The following is a 17,555-nucleotide window of genomic DNA, read 5'->3' on the forward strand; positions in this document are numbered from 1 at the left end:
TGACCTGTCCCAGCACCTTCCAAATACAGCTTGTCTGCGAGAAGAGAATGGGGAGAAGATTCCCTGGTACATCCGTGAATCATTTTAGGGTCCTTTCTGCCTTCATTTTCCTACACGGTGTCTTGTTAGGTCAGTCGGGAAGAACAGTGAAGCGGTTTGCTTTTGGAAGGAGAGGCCATTGTAATAACTGGACTCTTGAGGGATGGAGGGATTTTCCGGGTGCTTTTATGAATAATACTGCTACTGCAGTTTATTGGGTTCCTTTTTCCATCCAATGCGTTGCCCCTTGGAAGGGGGTTTCCGTCCTCCGTAATTCTTGGGATAGAGGTTAATCTCTATTATATAGCCCCAATTCGTTAAATGTTTTCTATAAACTAGTACTGCAAACTAGTATTAACATTTTCTGATCATTATTTTAAAAAATAGCTAATTTTTACTTATGTGAGGTTTTTGTGATTTAGAGAGGATCCCTATTTTTTTAAAAAATTCACTGTGTTCCTATCTGCCTTTTAGTACAAGGTCCTTTTTCCTTTTTTAGAATATAGAATTGCATTCAATTTAACTATTAAAAAAAGGGATATTGGACATGCACAGGGTTTTGCAAACAAAAAATGTGTAAGAACCTCCTGCTCCTCTTGGTGAGCAGTTTGCCAAGTCACTCATACTCACTCTGAGCTGGACACTAGGTGGGGGGTTAATGTGTCTCATGAGATAATAGAGATATTGTTCTGCGAGGAAGTTAATAAAGTCTTCTAGAATGAGCTCAGCCATCTGTAAGCTAGACTCTTGTCCCTCCTGGCTAGTCCAAGCAGCTAGAGAGGCAGTGATTGCATAGATCCAGGAGGTGATTATCCTTGAGGGTAAGGTTAATGCCTCCAGCCTTAAAGGAGGCAGTGGCGTTCTCCCTTCTCAAAAACTCACCCCTAGAGAATTATAGTCTGGTCTCCAACCTACTACTACTAAGGAAGATTGTAGGACTTCAACCACCAAGGGCTCTGGATGGTTTTAGGCATGAGCAAGGGATGGAGACCACACTGGTCACAGTTGTGGATGACTGGTGAACCTCTTTTTGTCCTGCTAAATCTTTCAGTGGTATTTGCTACCATCTGCCATGATACCCCTTTGGACTGTCTCTGAGGGTTTGGAGTTGTGGGCATTGTTTTGCTGTGTTTCCATTTCTTCCTGAACTGGCAGTTGCAATCAGTGTTCTTGAGAGGAGAGATTGAGCCCTTCAGCAATTCAGTGTGGAGTGCCCCAGAGCTCGTCATCCTCTCCTATTTTATTTAACATCTACATGGAAACATTGGGAGAGGTCCTTTGCCACTTTGGGATTAGGTATCATCAGTATGATTCCTAGATTACCATCGCAACTCCAGGCCAAACAGAAGATCTGTGTAAATCCTGATCTGGTGCCTGGAAGTGGTGAGGGACCTGATGGGGTGATACAGACTGCAATTGAATCCCAGCAAGATGGACCTGCTGTTGGTTCAGAAACATTCTGGTCCCATGGATGTTCCATCTATAACTCTTGATGGGGTAGCATTTGAAGGAGTTGGTGCACAATCAGGGGTGTGCCTGGATTCAATAATAGCCCCCTCTCTCTGTAACAGTTTGTCCCCTTCCTGAGATCAGATGTTTCTCTGTCCTTGTTGGTATTTTGCAAAATGGGGACAGCCGTTCTGAGAGCATTCAGATGTGCCTGATAGTAGCAACAGATTCTTTTATTAACATTTATTTTAATAAATATTTTAATAAATATTTATAATATTTTATTAATGGTATCTATTGGTTTTATGACTTTTGATATTTTATGTATTTACTGCAAGCTTCCTAGAATTGTGAGAATGAGCAGCATACAAATGTTGGCAAATAATAAATAAGTAAACCTTCAAGAATTTGTAGTATAAGCTTCCTGAGTGTAGATACTTTGATACCAGAAACAGTGGGATGTATTAGAGACACATGATAATATTTAAGAACATGACTGTTTCAGTATTAAATTTTTATGAACTCCTTAACATCCAGAAACACATGGGACAGGGTCAAACAGCCTGTCATGACACTTCTGAGTGAATCAAGGACTGCATTCTTTAGCCATGCAGAGGACTAGTGCAGTCAGAGCTCAGAATTTCAATGGAAATTATAACCTGCTTCTACCTAAATGTGTATGTTGGAAAATGGGCTGGAACACCAACTTCCCAGCCAGCCAAATTGACCAAACACATTGGATCAACAGGGTCAAGGTCAAAAGACCTTGATTCAGTAAACCCAACCTTCCAAGGCCTGTTATTCATACTTGCCAGAGGGCTGTATTATTATCACTATCACAACCTTGGATGAAATCAAAGAATCACAGAGATGTGACATTTGGTCCCATTTTTGTTCATTTTTACCTAATGGATTGGTAGAATATTTAAATAAGAAAGACTTTGACCCCATCCACTACCAAATTGGTAAATTGACCAATATCTGTACAGTACTACTATATCTAGACAGCCTCGTGTGGCACAGAGTGGTAGGTGGCAGTATTGCAACCGAAACTCTCCCATGACCTGAGTTTGATCCCAGCAGAAGCTGGATTCTCTCTTGGGTAGCCGGCTCAGGTTGACTCAGCTTTCCATCCTTCCGAGGTCGGTGAAATGAGTACCCAGCTTGCTGGGGAAGGTGACGACTGGGGAAGGCAATGGCAAACCTCCTCGCTCTATGGTCTGCTAAGAAAACATCGCAAAAGTGGTGTCCCCCCAAAGGGTCAGACATGACTTGGTGCTTGCACGGGGGACCTTTCACATCGCATCACACTACTATATCTATACCTCTACCTCTATACAGTACTGCTTCATGCAGATGATGCCGCAACGTTGCAGACACTAACATGCCTTAGAAGGGCTGGGAGATCACTGACCCATTTCTGTAAGGAATACTAATTTCAAATAAACTATTTAACTATAAGGAAAAAAAGCTAATGTGTTTCCTGAGAATTTTTTTTAAATGACAGGTATTAAAGGAACATTAAATAGAGCAGGTTCTCTATCTGCACCTTGTGCTGCAGGATTTGGGGAGACTAAAATAGGCTATGGTAGTTCTCAAAGGGTTCGCTATGCAGAATTACAAATAGAATACAGTAAACTCTTACCCAGAGCACAACAGGGACATTTATCCATTTTTATTTTAAACCAGCATTGTATCTTGACCAAACTACAAATGAAAATTTTGTAGAACTTTCACACTATTGCAACTCAATGTCTTGCTATCAGCAATGCTGGAGGGTAAATTCCAGAAAACCTCTATGCAGAATGGGATTGTGAAGACAGGAGTATTGAATCACAGGCTCATATTTTGCTTTACGGTAATTTATACCAAGATATTTTTAATGAGGTACTAACACCTCTTTTTAGTCCATTTCCTGGACAGACAGAAGAATTTAATGTACAGCTTCTTTGGGTGGAGAAAGGTCCTAAAACAAGTCTTGACATTGCTAAGTTTGTAACCATAGCATTTGTGCATTGCCAAGAGCGAATTAGACTAAGCACAATCACAGGCCTTTTTATGATGTGTTATATTGTGTTCTATGATGTCTGGTCTGTGGCCCATAACTTGACTTGACATTCATGTGGTAGTTGCCATCTTTTATTTGTAATTGCTTCACTTTCTTTTTCCACATCTGTCCTGTTCGTCTGGAATCCTTTTGCCCAAAGAACTGCATGTTCTCTTACTGAACACACTCACTCCTTTTTCTGTTTCTAAGTATGACATTTTTTAGAAGAGTGGTATTATAAAAGACTACACTCTCTTGGTGCACGTGCTTGCACCCACATATTCTTTCAGATTTTTAAAACTCAAACCCTGTTCACTAGAAGCATGCCATACCAATAATATTCCACAGCACGTCAGAAGAAAAGATTTTATTATTTTTCCCAAAGAAAAAAGAGCAATATAAATATTAGAGTATAAAACTTGCGTGTTAACACATCAATGTCAGTTACATGAATATAAGAAGGATATAAGCATATATATAAGTATAGCTCAATATTAGACACATTGGAAGGACAAGTAAGTGTGTTTCAATTCACATACAGTTAAAAGCACAATGAACACACATGAAGAAGATCCAAAGGAATAAAAAATACTGATGTCCACAACTCAATTACTAAGATTAAACAAATAAAAAACACACACCACTAGGCACCACTACACTACTTTCAGCTTGTAGATGAAAAAAGAAAAAAAGGTCAACTAAGATTCATCTACAGAACTTTGAGAAAGGTCACATGATAACTACTCGGTTACATAAGAAGCTTTAGGCACAATCCAGCCGAAGTGTGCCTGCACAAACTGCATTGAGATAAATGGGAGCTGCATGACAGGACTACCATGCTCTCATTCATTTAAACGTGGCTCGTGCTGCAGAAGTTCCCACTAGCTTGCCATCTATTTCACTATGTAAACTGTTTCTAGTGCAGTCACCAAAGAAAAAGTTGATGGAGAGGTGACTGGGATCACTACAAAACCCATATGTAGACAGAAACTTCTTGGAGACAAATCCTACTTTCTAGACACAGGGAAAGCATCAAATAGTGCATAAAATGCTCTAGCGGTGACAACGACACAGCCAATCAGTTTGGGAGGCAACTTTGGAAACTTGTCATATGTTTAGCCTGACCTGTTCTGACTATCTCAAGCAAGCTATTTATTACAGTGGAAAAAAAGTGTTCTTGGACCAGTGGTTCGCCCTCCATGCTGGAAACATGATCCTCTGGTCCTTTGTGGCTCTGCTGTTGTGATAAGGAAAACCATAAGATAGTACAGGAAACCTACAATATATCTAGAAAGGCAACCAACACTGCCAAGATAACATTACAATTTCCCTCCTGACTCGAAGCACCATTACGTGATAATGGGCCAGAGTTAGGAAACCTTACTTCCTGTCAGTACTAGGCTATGAAATGATGCAGTTAAAAAGAGCTACTGTACAGCAGTTTCAAAACATAGTAACACAACTTGTGTGCATTTTTAACATTTTAAGATCTATTCATATCCAAGAAGAGGTAGTGGTAGGGGTCTCAAATTGCCTGATTGCACAAATGCATTGTCACTTGTTTAATATTTATAACAAGCTCAGGAATAAAGTGACTGGCTTTGCAATTGTCTACTTCTAATTCCAGTATACTTTAATTGAGCCTGGTCCCTTAGCTTTCTCAAATCAGTCACTGTCTATTTAATATCAGATGGTGAAGGCCAGCAAACCAATGTTATTTTGGGGCTATACTGCACAGAGGAATGAAATACACAAGCTTCCCTATCTCTCTGAGGCAGGGCAATGCATCTTGTTACTTTACTCACAGACAGTGCTGAGGTTCCACCAGGATGTGGGCACTTGAGAGCATATTAACATCATGCTGTTCATGTCATGCAGTAAATTTTCCAATTCAAGCTTGGGTGTGGAGTCAGCTCTCCTGTAAATGTGATGTGATTTGCATGCAGTTTGATGTGCAGAAAATGTAAAGCATTCTATTTTTAATGTTCTACCTATAAGATCAGCAGAGCTCATCCAGTTAACAAAGACTTCTCCCTTAGGAGTCAAGCAGAGATATGAGCAGTAGCTCACTATGCTCACAAGTGAGTGACTTTTTTCTTCAACTTGTTCTAGAAAACATTTACTATACATGTACATATTAATGGACCAAGTTGTAGATGAGATGTGTTGCCTCTTTAGAGATCACTGTAAATCAATCATGAATGGCAGTGTTCTCCGTCTTGCTAATACCTACGGCATATTCTGTACATGGAAGGCTTCCCATTGCAATGCGCTCCTTGCTTCTCAGAATTTACAATATCAGTTTAATTTTTCTGGCCACCATTGGTTAAACTTGTAAAAAAGATATATGTTTACAATGTAGCTGAATCTCATTCCCTTGTAATAATACAGGAAAAACACTTCTTTTAAAACAAAGCAGGAACTAAAGCACTCCCTATCAATGTCATAACAAGGATTCCAGCTGAAATGATGTCTAACCCTCCCCCCGAGAACTTCTATCAAAATTTGGAAAAGTGAGAATTTTTGTAAAAATGGAGGAACTTATATAAATAAAAAACTCTGTTCAGAATAATTATTTACAATGAGCAGAGCCCATCCTAAACTTTGTTGGCGGTGCAGATCATTCAGGAGAGAAAATGTTTCAAAGATCTGACACCCTTGCATATTAGATCGTCCTCAAAAGAGTACACACTGTATTTGTTATTATCCAGATATTTTTCATCATGAATAACAGCAGTACATCTACTCATAAACTTAGATGGCAACAACAATGTACAGTCACAATGTTCCATATTTAAAAAAAAGGTTAACCACAAATTCACATTCATCTTCCATCCTAGGCTATGAACTAACTGGGGGAGTGCTGGAAGAGTCTGCCCTTTAGATCAACGTGGAAGTGGCTGGGTGGTCCTGTGGGTTCTACTTCTTCTCCTTCTTGCCGGATTTCTTCTTATTTCCCCCTCCAGAGGCTGCAGGTTTTCCATCACGCTTGCCAGAGGAATTGGAGAGGGTAGCCGTGCTGCCAGGGATGTATACGTTCTGCCTGTAGTCAGGAACATGCTGAAGGGTGAATTGTGGGCCATACCGGGTGCTGAGGCCCATGGTGCCCGCGGTGGCTCCTCCTCCTAGAGTGGAATTCCCATCTGGATTAGCAGCGGCGGCGGCAGCAGCTTCTGCAGGAGTGTTAGGATAGGGAGAGGGAAATAAATAGGTTTTAAAGTAATACTCGATTGATGTTAGGTGTGTGCAGACTTGACTGAGAAGGACCTTTTCTCTTCCCTGCAATTCCTTATTCTTCAAAAGGCATATGTTTTAGAAAATGTTAGATTATACAAGCATAGCTAAATAAATTCCTAATATCTGCTTGAATCATGAACAATTGCCTGAATTCCCTGAAAACAAACAAACAACCCCTGTATTAGTAGTTCCTCTGGCAAGAGAAGTAACGCATGTTGCCTCTCTAATAATTATGTACTCCATTCTCTGGGTTTCCCAAATATATAGCATGGTTGATGTAATATGCACATTTAGATTTATAAAGATTTACTGTTTAATAAATTAAAACAAACATAAACTAATAAAAATAATAACAACAACACTTAGCATTAATATGATACCGTGTTTCAAAACCTTTAAAGCAATTAATTTTTTTCTGTGTAGATGAGGGATGGATCAAAGAGAGAGCTTAAATGCACCTACAGTACTAATGTCTTAGGAGAAGGGAGATTTTGAATCTGGGGCCTTCCTGAGTTTGTAGCCCATTCTCTTGGCCAACAACCCCACACTACGAAACCTTACCACACTCTTTTACAGTTTATTATACTAATTAACAGAATATACAATAATGTTGACAATATGCTGTGAGATCATTTTAAAAAAGAAGAAAAGAAAAGAGAAAAGAGAAAAGAGAAAAAGGCAGGCAGGCAGGCAGGCAGGCAGGCATGCAGGCAGGAAGGAGAAAGCAAGCCTGGAAAAATCTTATAAATAAGAGAACTCCAAGAAGTTTAACCCAATACCTTGAAAGACCTCTTCCCTCTCCCTTTATTCAAAACAAAAACTTAATTCAAACACTGACAGACAGTTGTGTTGCACATCAGAGGCAGATTTTTCCTTCCAGTGTTGTATAATTATTTGTTTGGCCATTACCATTCACAAAAAATCCACAATGTTCAATGTCTTGATAAGTTCGAAATACTGGGAATATAGCCTGGCACAATATATGAATCCTTAACCCACAGCAATAGGTCTGAAGTTCTGTTAACAATTTTAGACTTTCAATCCCAAGTGCAGTGATATACAGTATATATATATATTTTGCCATTCGATCATATCCAATCTTCGACAACTGCCTGGACAAGTCCTTGCAGTTTTCTTGGCAAGATTTCAGAAGTAGTTTGCCATTGCCTCCATAGGACAGACCATATGAAATAATGTTTTGGCTGTTGAAGTACCTCTATAATATGCAACTAAATTCTCTCTGAGGTATCTAGTATAATAGATAAAGGTCAAGGTGACATTAAGTCCAGTCGTGTCCGACTCTAGGGGATGGTGCTCATCTCTGTTTCAAAGCCGAAGAGCAGGCGTTTGTCCATAGACACTTCCGTGGTCATGTGGCTGGCATGACTAAATGGAATGCCGTTACCTGCCTGCCAAAGCAGTACCTATTAATCTACTCACATTTGCATGTTTTCGAACTGCTAGGTAGGCAGGAGCTGGGACTAGCAATGGGAGCTCACCCCGTCACACGGATTCAAACCGCCGACCTTCTGATCAGCAAGCTCAGCAGCTCAGCGGTTTAACCTGCAGCGCCACCGCATCCCTCATCTAGTATTTAAACTTGTATGCTGCCTAACTCACCTCATTTTAAGATCAAATAAACTAATTTCACATCCTTTGAAACAACCTCCCACTGATATATGAGAACAGAGTATTTGAGCACAGTGGATTTTTTAATATCAATGTCACAAATTCATTCAGCATCTTGCTTCAATGTATTAGATAGTTAATACAGAGCGAAAAAATCATGAGACAAAGTTTAACAGAAAGCAGGAAAATTTTTACTTCCTTTTTAGTGAGAACCTAACAAAAAGAATCATAAGTACTCCAAAAAAGTAAAATAGGGAAATAGTACACAATATAGCAGTTAGCAAGCTCTGATACCATATACCAATTTATAAATTCTAAGCCTTAAATTTCAATATAGTCCCCACCAATATACGCATAGTCTTACCCACTTTACAACGCAGTTAAAGTTAAGCACAAAAAGCTCTCTAATCTACATATGGTTACAAACCACCCAATCTCATTCCATGAATCCTTTTCAATATAATATTTTATATAATATACAGTGACTATTGACTAGTTTGACATAAGATGTATTTTATTTATTTATTTGTTCGATATCTATAGCCGCCCATCTCAACAAGTGACTCTGGGCGGCTTACAACAATAAAACCACAAAACAGTTAAAACAATCAACATGAAAATAATTAAAATATGACATAAATACAAGGTAAATATACATGGCTGCCAAGTGAGTGATGTATGGATGTTAATATAACCAAGAGGCGGGACCATCCACATGCTCGAGGCCCCAGGCCTGGGCACAAAGCCAGGTCTTCACGACCTTACAAAAGGCCAACAGGGTTGGAGATATCCTAATTTCTGGAGGGAGAATGCTCCAGAGGGCAGGCACTACGGAGGGGAAGGCATGCCTTCTGCCAACCGACTGACTCCCTGGCTGACGGGACCCATAGCATACCCAACTTGCCAGATTGAATTGGATGGGTAGAAACAACTGGGAGAAGAAGGTCCCTTGGGTAACCTGGTCCCAAGCCATGAAGGGCTTTAAAGGTGACAAACAGCACCTTGAATTGCACCCATAAGCACACCAGAAACCAATGCAGCTCATGTAGCAGTGGTGTTACATGTGTTGAGTACCCGACACCATTTACTATCCGTGCAGCTGCATTCTGCACCAGCTGAAGCTTCCGAATGCTCTTCAAGGGCAGCCCCAGCTTTCAAACACAAATCTTTTGCAGTACAAATATTTTATACTAATTGTTAAAGGGATGGGGGGGATGTGAGTGCAGTACTAAAATAAGTTACATTATTTGTGGACACTAACCATTTGCTGATGCCAAAATCATAGCCTGAAGCATTTCAGTATCAAACTGATTGTTTGGCCAAGTTCCATTTTCATCTCCATTCTGAGATCTAAGAGGAAACAAAACAAATGAAATATTTGAAAAGGTACAAGAGAGACAAAAAGACAGTGTAAATTTTTATTAATTGATTTGATTTATATACTGCCTTTATTTCTTCACTTAATATGTATCAAGGCTTATTCTTTGTATTTATAAAAACAAAACAAAACTGGAAGGGGCCCCAGTAAGGAGAAGAGAGATTAACTTCTCTGATATTAATATTAATTAGATAAACTAACTCACCAAGTATTAGTTCCTGAAAAAAGTACACATTTTGTACATTATGGTCTTTGGTGCAGAGCATTTGGTGACTATTATTACATAATTGCTGGGTTTTTTTAATGGTATGAGCATATATTTTTGTGCAGATAACATTGATTCTAAATTTTAAGAAAAATAGGACATTGAGTTTGCAGTTCAGGGCAATTAAGGACAGATTTTACTTACCTCATGTGGGACAGGCAGTTCTATCATGCTCTGCCCAGATTCAAAGCTCCAGTTTGATTTCCTTTTATGAAGTTGCATCATACTCGAAATGGCTGTGCCATGGTAACCATGCCAATTTGCTTTTTAAAACCCACTGGCACATGCTTGCATAAAGAAATGCAACAGGGTAAGTGGGAGAGCAGATTCAGAAAGTGACAGGTCTGTCCGTAAGTCAAAGAGACCTTTGCAATGAGGCCACTTTTGGCTGAAGAGATGGTGGCCTATGCAAGACCCTTTTACAGGTGCAATTGTCAAGTTAGTTATCCCCCATCCTGTACTTGTGCATTTGATTTCTTTTTCTTAACTGAAGAAATTTAAATTTCATTCTATTATTTTCAGCTCACTTTTCTAACCTATCAAGATTGCTTTAAAATTTGTTCTTTATTCTGGAGTATTAGCTATCGCACCCAGATGCATCAACTACACATTTGCAAGAATTCCCTCCATCTTTTCACTTGCTTAATAAACATGTGTTTAATAAACATAAAGGTCTTAAGATTAAGATCTTAGATCCTTAACACTTAAGAAGTGTTTAATAAACATAAGGATCTTAAAAAGACAGAAACATTTGTAGAGAGAGAATATATACAAGGCCAACTCCGCTAGGAAGGGACAGGCAATGGGCCAGCTGTCAAGCAGAAAACAGCCAGGTGCAGATAAAGTGGACATTGAACTATTTAAAGCTAAAAAGGAAGGGGCAGTTAAAGTACTAACAGCTCGATGTCATCAAATATGAAACAAGGCTGTATGGCCTAGAGATTGGAAAAGACGGGTACATAAACCCATGCGCAAACTATCAAACCATTACACTACAGTAGTTACCAAACCATTACAGTTTTTACTAAAAACTGTTGAGTTCAGTAGTTGGTAGTATAACAAGTTAAATAAAATTAATTAATAAATCCTCCCACAAGTTAACATTTGCTTAAGATCTTTCAAAGAAGAATAGAGCCATAGATGAAATAAAAAATGCCACATGAACAGGCAGATTTCAGAAAAGCCTAGAGTCATGAGATAAGAGAAGTAATGGAAAGAAAGCAAGAGAATATGAGGTATACTTTTATATCTTACATAAAGAAAGGTTTTGATTGCATATATGAGGTCAAAATATGGAACACATTAAGTCTAATGTGAGGGTCAAAACTATTTTTTCTTCTGAATAAACTTTATAATGAACAAGAAGTTACTATAAGAACTAAATCAGGAGAAACAGAGTGCTTTGGGGACTGAGGCAAGGATTATACAGCATTGTCATAATACCTGTTTTGCTTTTACAGCGATGTTATTGTAAGCATGACAGGATTTGAAAAGATGAAGGCTGGAAGCAAAATTGGCAGGCAAAACACTTAACAGTTTCAGATATGCAGACAATAGCAATACAGTATGTTCACCAAATGTAAATGGAGAAGCTCTATTTAGGATATTGTTACATATTCAGGAGACAAAGGTTATGTCAAGGGGCAGGCTTGGTGAACTTACAGTCAGTAGTGAAGAAGTGAAGGCAGTAGCAAGCTTCATTTTTTTTTAAATTTCAAGAACAGATAAAGATGGACAGGGTGTTGGAGAGGTAAAGAAGACATAAATCATAAAGAGGCAGGCAGTGACAAATTTAGGGAAGATCGTGAAGCATAAGGACATTACAATGACAACAATCAGAATAGTAAAGTAATGGTCTTTGCAATGGTAAAATATTGCTATGAATGTTGGATGAGGAGAAAGAGCAAGAAAAAGAAGGGACCTCTACGAGGACCTGTGTATAAAACTTATACAAAGACTGACCAAGAAACTTAAACATCTAGTATATGGCTGCAAGTATTCCATCAGCTCACTTGTACAATATCTTACAAAAGTAAAAGACCTAACAACTGAAAAAAAGTAAATAGTATCATTGCTCTCTTCACATCAACTGATCCAAAATTAGTTAGAGACAATAGCAAAACTGCTCCACAACTCACCCAACCTACCTGAAAATACAAAAATTGAAACATACAATCTTATAAAATGAAGTAAACTATGCCTCACTGCACAGTTTCAAATCCAAATAGATAAAGGGATTCTGACGGGATCTCCCACCTCAGGACTCATAGCAAGTATGCAACAAAATGAAAGTATAATCCACTCTGTTGAAGGAATGTCTTGTAATAGTTTATTTCTGTTTTTTGTAGTTCTAGTGTGCTGCAGTGTGTTATGGATAATATGAATAGAGGTTTTAGTCAACTTGTTCCGTGTGCTGTTTGGTTGTTACTATTGTAGTTGAAGATTTTTTTGTGTGAGTTGATTTCCTATGGAGAAGTGTCTGTAGTTTGCTGTTGTTTTCTCTGCTAATGAGGATGTTTAGAAAAGGTAATTTTTTTGTTTTCTTCTTTTCTGAACTTGATTCTGTCAAGAGTGTGGTATATTAGCCTTTATGTGTATTCTAATTGTTCATTTTTATTATGATGAATCTATGAGTTGCATATCATATCCCTATTTTGAATTGTGTTAACAGAAGTATGGGTGGGTGACAATTTGACTGTGTCAAGAAGCAATTAAAATAACTGAAGATCTGCTTCTTCACTCATTCAAGTCACTGTAATGCTGAGGTTATCAGGGATAAGCTGATTGTCACCTGACTGTAAGAACCACTTTTGAGGGCAGACCTATCAGACACTAAATATTCCTGTTCCTTCCCCATCATTGCATTCTACATAAACAGTGAAAACTTTTAAGCATCTTTTAAAAGAGGTTTAACTCTTAAACATCTGTTACAGTGCCACCGTCCACAGTGTTTCAAAGCTCCAAAGGAAGAATTTAGAATCTGAAATTCACAAAGGCCCAGATCTGGAAAGGAGAACGTTCAAGTGCATGTGTTCCACCCTAGACAAATGAAAATCTATTCCAAATTGTTCTGCTCTGCCTTGGAGTTTGATGAGTCTGATGGCTACATTTAACTGATGTAGGACAAGAAGCAATTGGCAGATAAAGCCTCTTCTTCTCATCAGTGCCTCTGCATAATTGAGAAAAGCTTCATCTTTTGACCACTTTTACCATACCCAAATGTCTTTCTCAGTTATGCAGAAGTGAGAGGAAAAAAGTTAAACTAGTGAATTCCTGGTTGCCAAGCAGCTGTTAAATATACAAACACATTTTGGGGACAAATGTTACAGTTCTGATGCAGGCATTTTCTATATTAAGAAATTTTACATTTCTTTTGCATATTCCATTCTGCACAGCTTTGTTTGTAAAGTAGTAGATGAAGAAGAAGAAGAAGAAGAAGAAGAAGAAGAAGAAGAAGAAGAAGAAGAAGAAGAAGAAGAAGAAGAAGTAGTTCCGAATGACAGAGATAGATATTATATTTATCTTATTGTCATTTGTTCTGTATGGTACTAAAAACCCAGGAGCAGGAGCAGTTTAACTAATAATACTAATGCATACTTAGCATTTCCGTAGTATGTTCAGGTGTTCAAAACAATATATTTGTCAGGTTATATTCTTACAGTGGTGCTGGGGCAGAAATAAGGAACTTGCAGCCCTCCTATTTTTGCTCAAGGAAAGCAACAGCCCCAGCCAGTTTGGCCAATTGAAAAGGATGCAGAAATTGTTTAGCAATAAAGAGTTACAAGTTCTCCATCCGGTGTAAAGTAAATCAGTTTTACTATCCCCATATTGCAAATGAGAAGACTGAGCCCTACAAGAGTAGCAGAGATGAATTTTGAACCAGGAAAATCAGATTGTTGCTCAATCTTATATGTAACAACAGCTCTCTCAAAAATATGTATGGTTCTAGTGGCCCCAGTACAAGAACTAGAATTGGGCAAGTAGAAAAGCAGAAAAAGTGGCAGCCCTGCTGGTAACCAGGAAAACTGAGAAACAAGTCTTCCAGGACCATAAGAAAAAAATCTTCAATAGATTATCAGATAATATTGTGACTGAGATCAAACATACAACGTTTAATGGGCTGTCATGTAGAGGATGGAGCAGCATTGTTTAGAGTTGTTCCAAAAGACAAGAAACGAAACAGTGGTATAAATTACAATGAAGGTTTTGGCTGGATGTCAGAAAAAATATCCTAGAAGTTAGGGTTGTTCAACAATGGAACAAACAACCTATGGAGGTGGTGACACTCCTTCATTAGAAGTCAAGAGAAGCTACAGTAGTGAATGTCTGCACTGGGCAGGACACCTTAGATCTGAGATCCCTTCCAACCCTTGCATTCTGTGGTCAATTTTGTGTTCTTTGTTAGGATGGCTATTAAAGCTGGGAGCAAGAGAGGAAAAGTTGGGTTGTGGTCAAGACAACAAAATTTGCATTCAAAATCTCAGGACCCTCCTCCAACCTTTAATTAGAGTTTTCATCTTTTAGACTAGACTTTTCTATAACAACTCTGTCAAAGGAACAAAATCTCTGTCTGGAACTTTTCTTGTGAATGTTCTAATACAGTTTGAACTGGCAAATAATCAAATGTAGGGTTTTTTAAAATATTTTTTATCCTCCCTTTATTATTTTTATAAATAACTCAAGATGGGGAACCTACCTAATATTCCTTCCTCCTCCTCTTTTCCCCACAACAACAACCCTGTGAGGTGGGTTGGACTGAGAGAAAGTGACTGGCCCAAACTCACCCAACTGGCTTTCCTATGCGTATGTCTTACTATTCATCAGTAAAATATGTCAGACAATATTAGCTAGATTTTGGTAACTATAAGTAGAAAAAAAGATTAAAATATTACACATCTTCTACTTCCAGGCCATGCACAATCAAAAATGAGTTTAATAAGATCCAAACTTCACACTGTAATCTTTGGAAATATTCCAGCATGATCTGACAAAGATCTAGAAAAAGTCTATTACTTCCCAAGCTATACATATTTTCACATACTTTTATAGTACAAAAGTAAGATCTATAGTTAAAAGCAAAGAGTATCTATCTGTGTAAAAACAACTTACCCACTAGTTCCTGGTCTCTGAGCCTGAGAGAAACGCCAGTCTGTGTTAGGTTGTGCTTGCTGAAAAAAAAAAAAACATAAAGAGGAACATATTTCTGTTCTTCAGTTTAAACACAGCATCTTCATTATTACTAAGCATATATTACAGCTTATATTAAATATAAGCTGTAATATATGCTTAGCTTATACTTCAGAAGTTTGAATTATAAACAATATGCACAAGTATACATTTTCCAAAATATTTCCAAACAGGAATGCATGATTAAATAGTATGCTAAAAATGTTTGCTTGTTTATTCAACAGCACTTCAGTACCACCACAATCTGAAATACTGTCTACCAGAGAAGTCATTCAGAAAAGTACCCTATTAAAATAAATATAATATGAAACAAACCTGAAAAAGGATTATTGAATAGCACAAATAATGAGGAGGGGAGGGTTGGTCCTGAGAGAGAATTATTTTACTACAGTTTTTTTGCCAATAGAATGTATATTTCAGAATGCTACAGGAGAGAAAAGGAAAGGAGAAAAAGGGGAAAGATTCAAATGATTATGCATACCTTATTGATAAGAGACTTATTAGATATAAGTAGTCCTTACTTACCAACTGCAATTGGAACTGGCAACTCTGTCGCTAAGTGATGTGGTTGTAAAGTGAAACATCACATGACTGTGCCCAACTTACATTAGTTTGTCAGTTCTGGCTGCAGACATTAAGCAAATTACTGTGGGTTGTTAAACACGATGTCATGTGACCATGATTTGTGACTTCCTGCCAGCTTCCCCACTGATTTTGCTTGTTGGAAGCTGGCTGTGAAGGTCGCAAATGGTGATCATGTGACCACAGGATGCTGCGACCATTGTAAATGTGTGCTGGTTGCCATGTGCCCAAATCTTGATCACGTGACTGCAGGGATGCTGCGATGGCCACAACTTCGAGGACCAGCCGCAAGTCTCCTTTTTCAGTGCCGCTGTAACTTTGAATGGTCGCTGAATGAGTGGTTGGTAAGTGAGGACTATGTGTAATAGCCTGAATGTGGCCTATCGTACCCATCACATTACTGAAGGAAATCCCTTAATTTATCAGTTTGATTGAATGCTAAGATCAAATATATTCATATAGAGAGTATGTTTGAGCATGTACGTGTGTATGTCTACATATAGATATACATATACTGTACACTGCCCGAGACAAAACTTGCACAGAAACTTCCATCAATGAGCTTTTCATTGTTTACACTTGCTTTCTCATTTGTTTCTATAGTATGGAGAGCTAATAGGTATAATAATTATATACTGAGTCTGAGATATGACTATATAAATGTATTCATTGACACACATTATCTTTTGAGCATCCACAGATTTCAACAGGTTACTTAATTTTATAAAGTAAAAAGTATGGGATTGCTGCCAAATATTAAAAATCTTTTAACTGGATTTCTTCAGAAGACCACAATAATGGAAAGCAAGCTGGAATGACAGTGTGTATATGAAAAAAAAAATTGAGCTGGGTTATCAGTCTGGGATGCAAAAAGCTGGAGGATCACAAACTAGCAGCAAAGAATTTTCTGTATCTCATTTCTGCATCTAGTGGCTACCTGGATTTGTATAGCCTACATATGGCAATCCTAACTGAGTGTTTGGGAGCAATCAAAACAGAATATAATGCATTGCAAAATATTGCATTTGTTTCTATACATATCTTCATTCCACTAGCAAAATTCAGAAGCAAAATAAAATGAGCTGTCATAAATGTATCAAATTAGTGAGGGAATTGTTTTTTCTTACATTAATTGTCCCCTTCACTAATGGTTCATTATTCCCAACCCTATGAGTTGACTGATTAGGAAATCTTCCTTGCAAATTCAATAATATTCAAGTGTGACTGCTCTACACAAAGGACATGATATTCTGTTGAGGCTTCTTAAAGCTCCCATTCAGTTTTAGAGAACTTGGCCAAGAAAACTCCCTAGTCTAGTGGGTTATGTGTAGGGCTGTGCACACTTTGAAAAGGATTCAGAACTGCTTTGCACCTCGCTGCTATTCTTTAAAGGGGCCAGACCTCTTTTAGGCTTCCATCAGGCTCTTGCTTTAAGAGTCACCTTCACTTTAACAGGAGAGACAGTTTGGTGCAGACTGTGAGTGTGAGTTCCAGTCCTGCCTTACTGTGAGTTCCAGTCCTGACAGACTGTGTAGACTGTGAGACTGTGAGTCCTAGTCCTGCCTTAGGCACGAAGCCAGCTGGGTCACCTAGGAAGGAGGTAATGGGAAACCCCTTCTGACAGCTTTGCCAAGAAAACTGCAGGGACCTGTTCAGGCAGCCACCAGGAGCCAACACTGACTTGAAGACACAAAAATGAATGAATGGATTTGTGATAGCAGCAGAAGCATCTTTTTTTCCAT

At 38.3% G+C, this 17,555-nt stretch overlaps 1 protein-coding gene across 1 annotated transcript in view; it reads right to left on the bottom strand.

Annotated features, from left to right (window-relative positions):
• Positions 1 to 3,887: 3,887 nt before the first annotated feature.
• Positions 3,888 to 17,555, bottom strand: part of LOC134494652 (protocadherin gamma-B5-like) — an 86,281-nt gene continuing 72,613 nt past the window's right edge. The window contains exons 3-5 of the mRNA XM_063299902.1: positions 15,154 to 15,212; positions 9,663 to 9,751; positions 3,888 to 6,708 (exon numbers count right to left, since the gene is read on the bottom strand). Coding sequence (XP_063155972.1) covers positions 6,455 to 6,708; positions 9,663 to 9,751; positions 15,154 to 15,212 — 402 coding nt within the window. The 3' untranslated portion in view covers positions 3,888 to 6,454. The remainder of the gene's footprint in view (positions 6,709 to 9,662; positions 9,752 to 15,153; positions 15,213 to 17,555) is intronic.

This window comes from Candoia aspera, chromosome 3, assembly GCF_035149785.1.
Source record: "Candoia aspera isolate rCanAsp1 chromosome 3, rCanAsp1.hap2, whole genome shotgun sequence".
NCBI lineage: Eukaryota > Metazoa > Chordata > Lepidosauria > Squamata > Boidae > Candoia > Candoia aspera.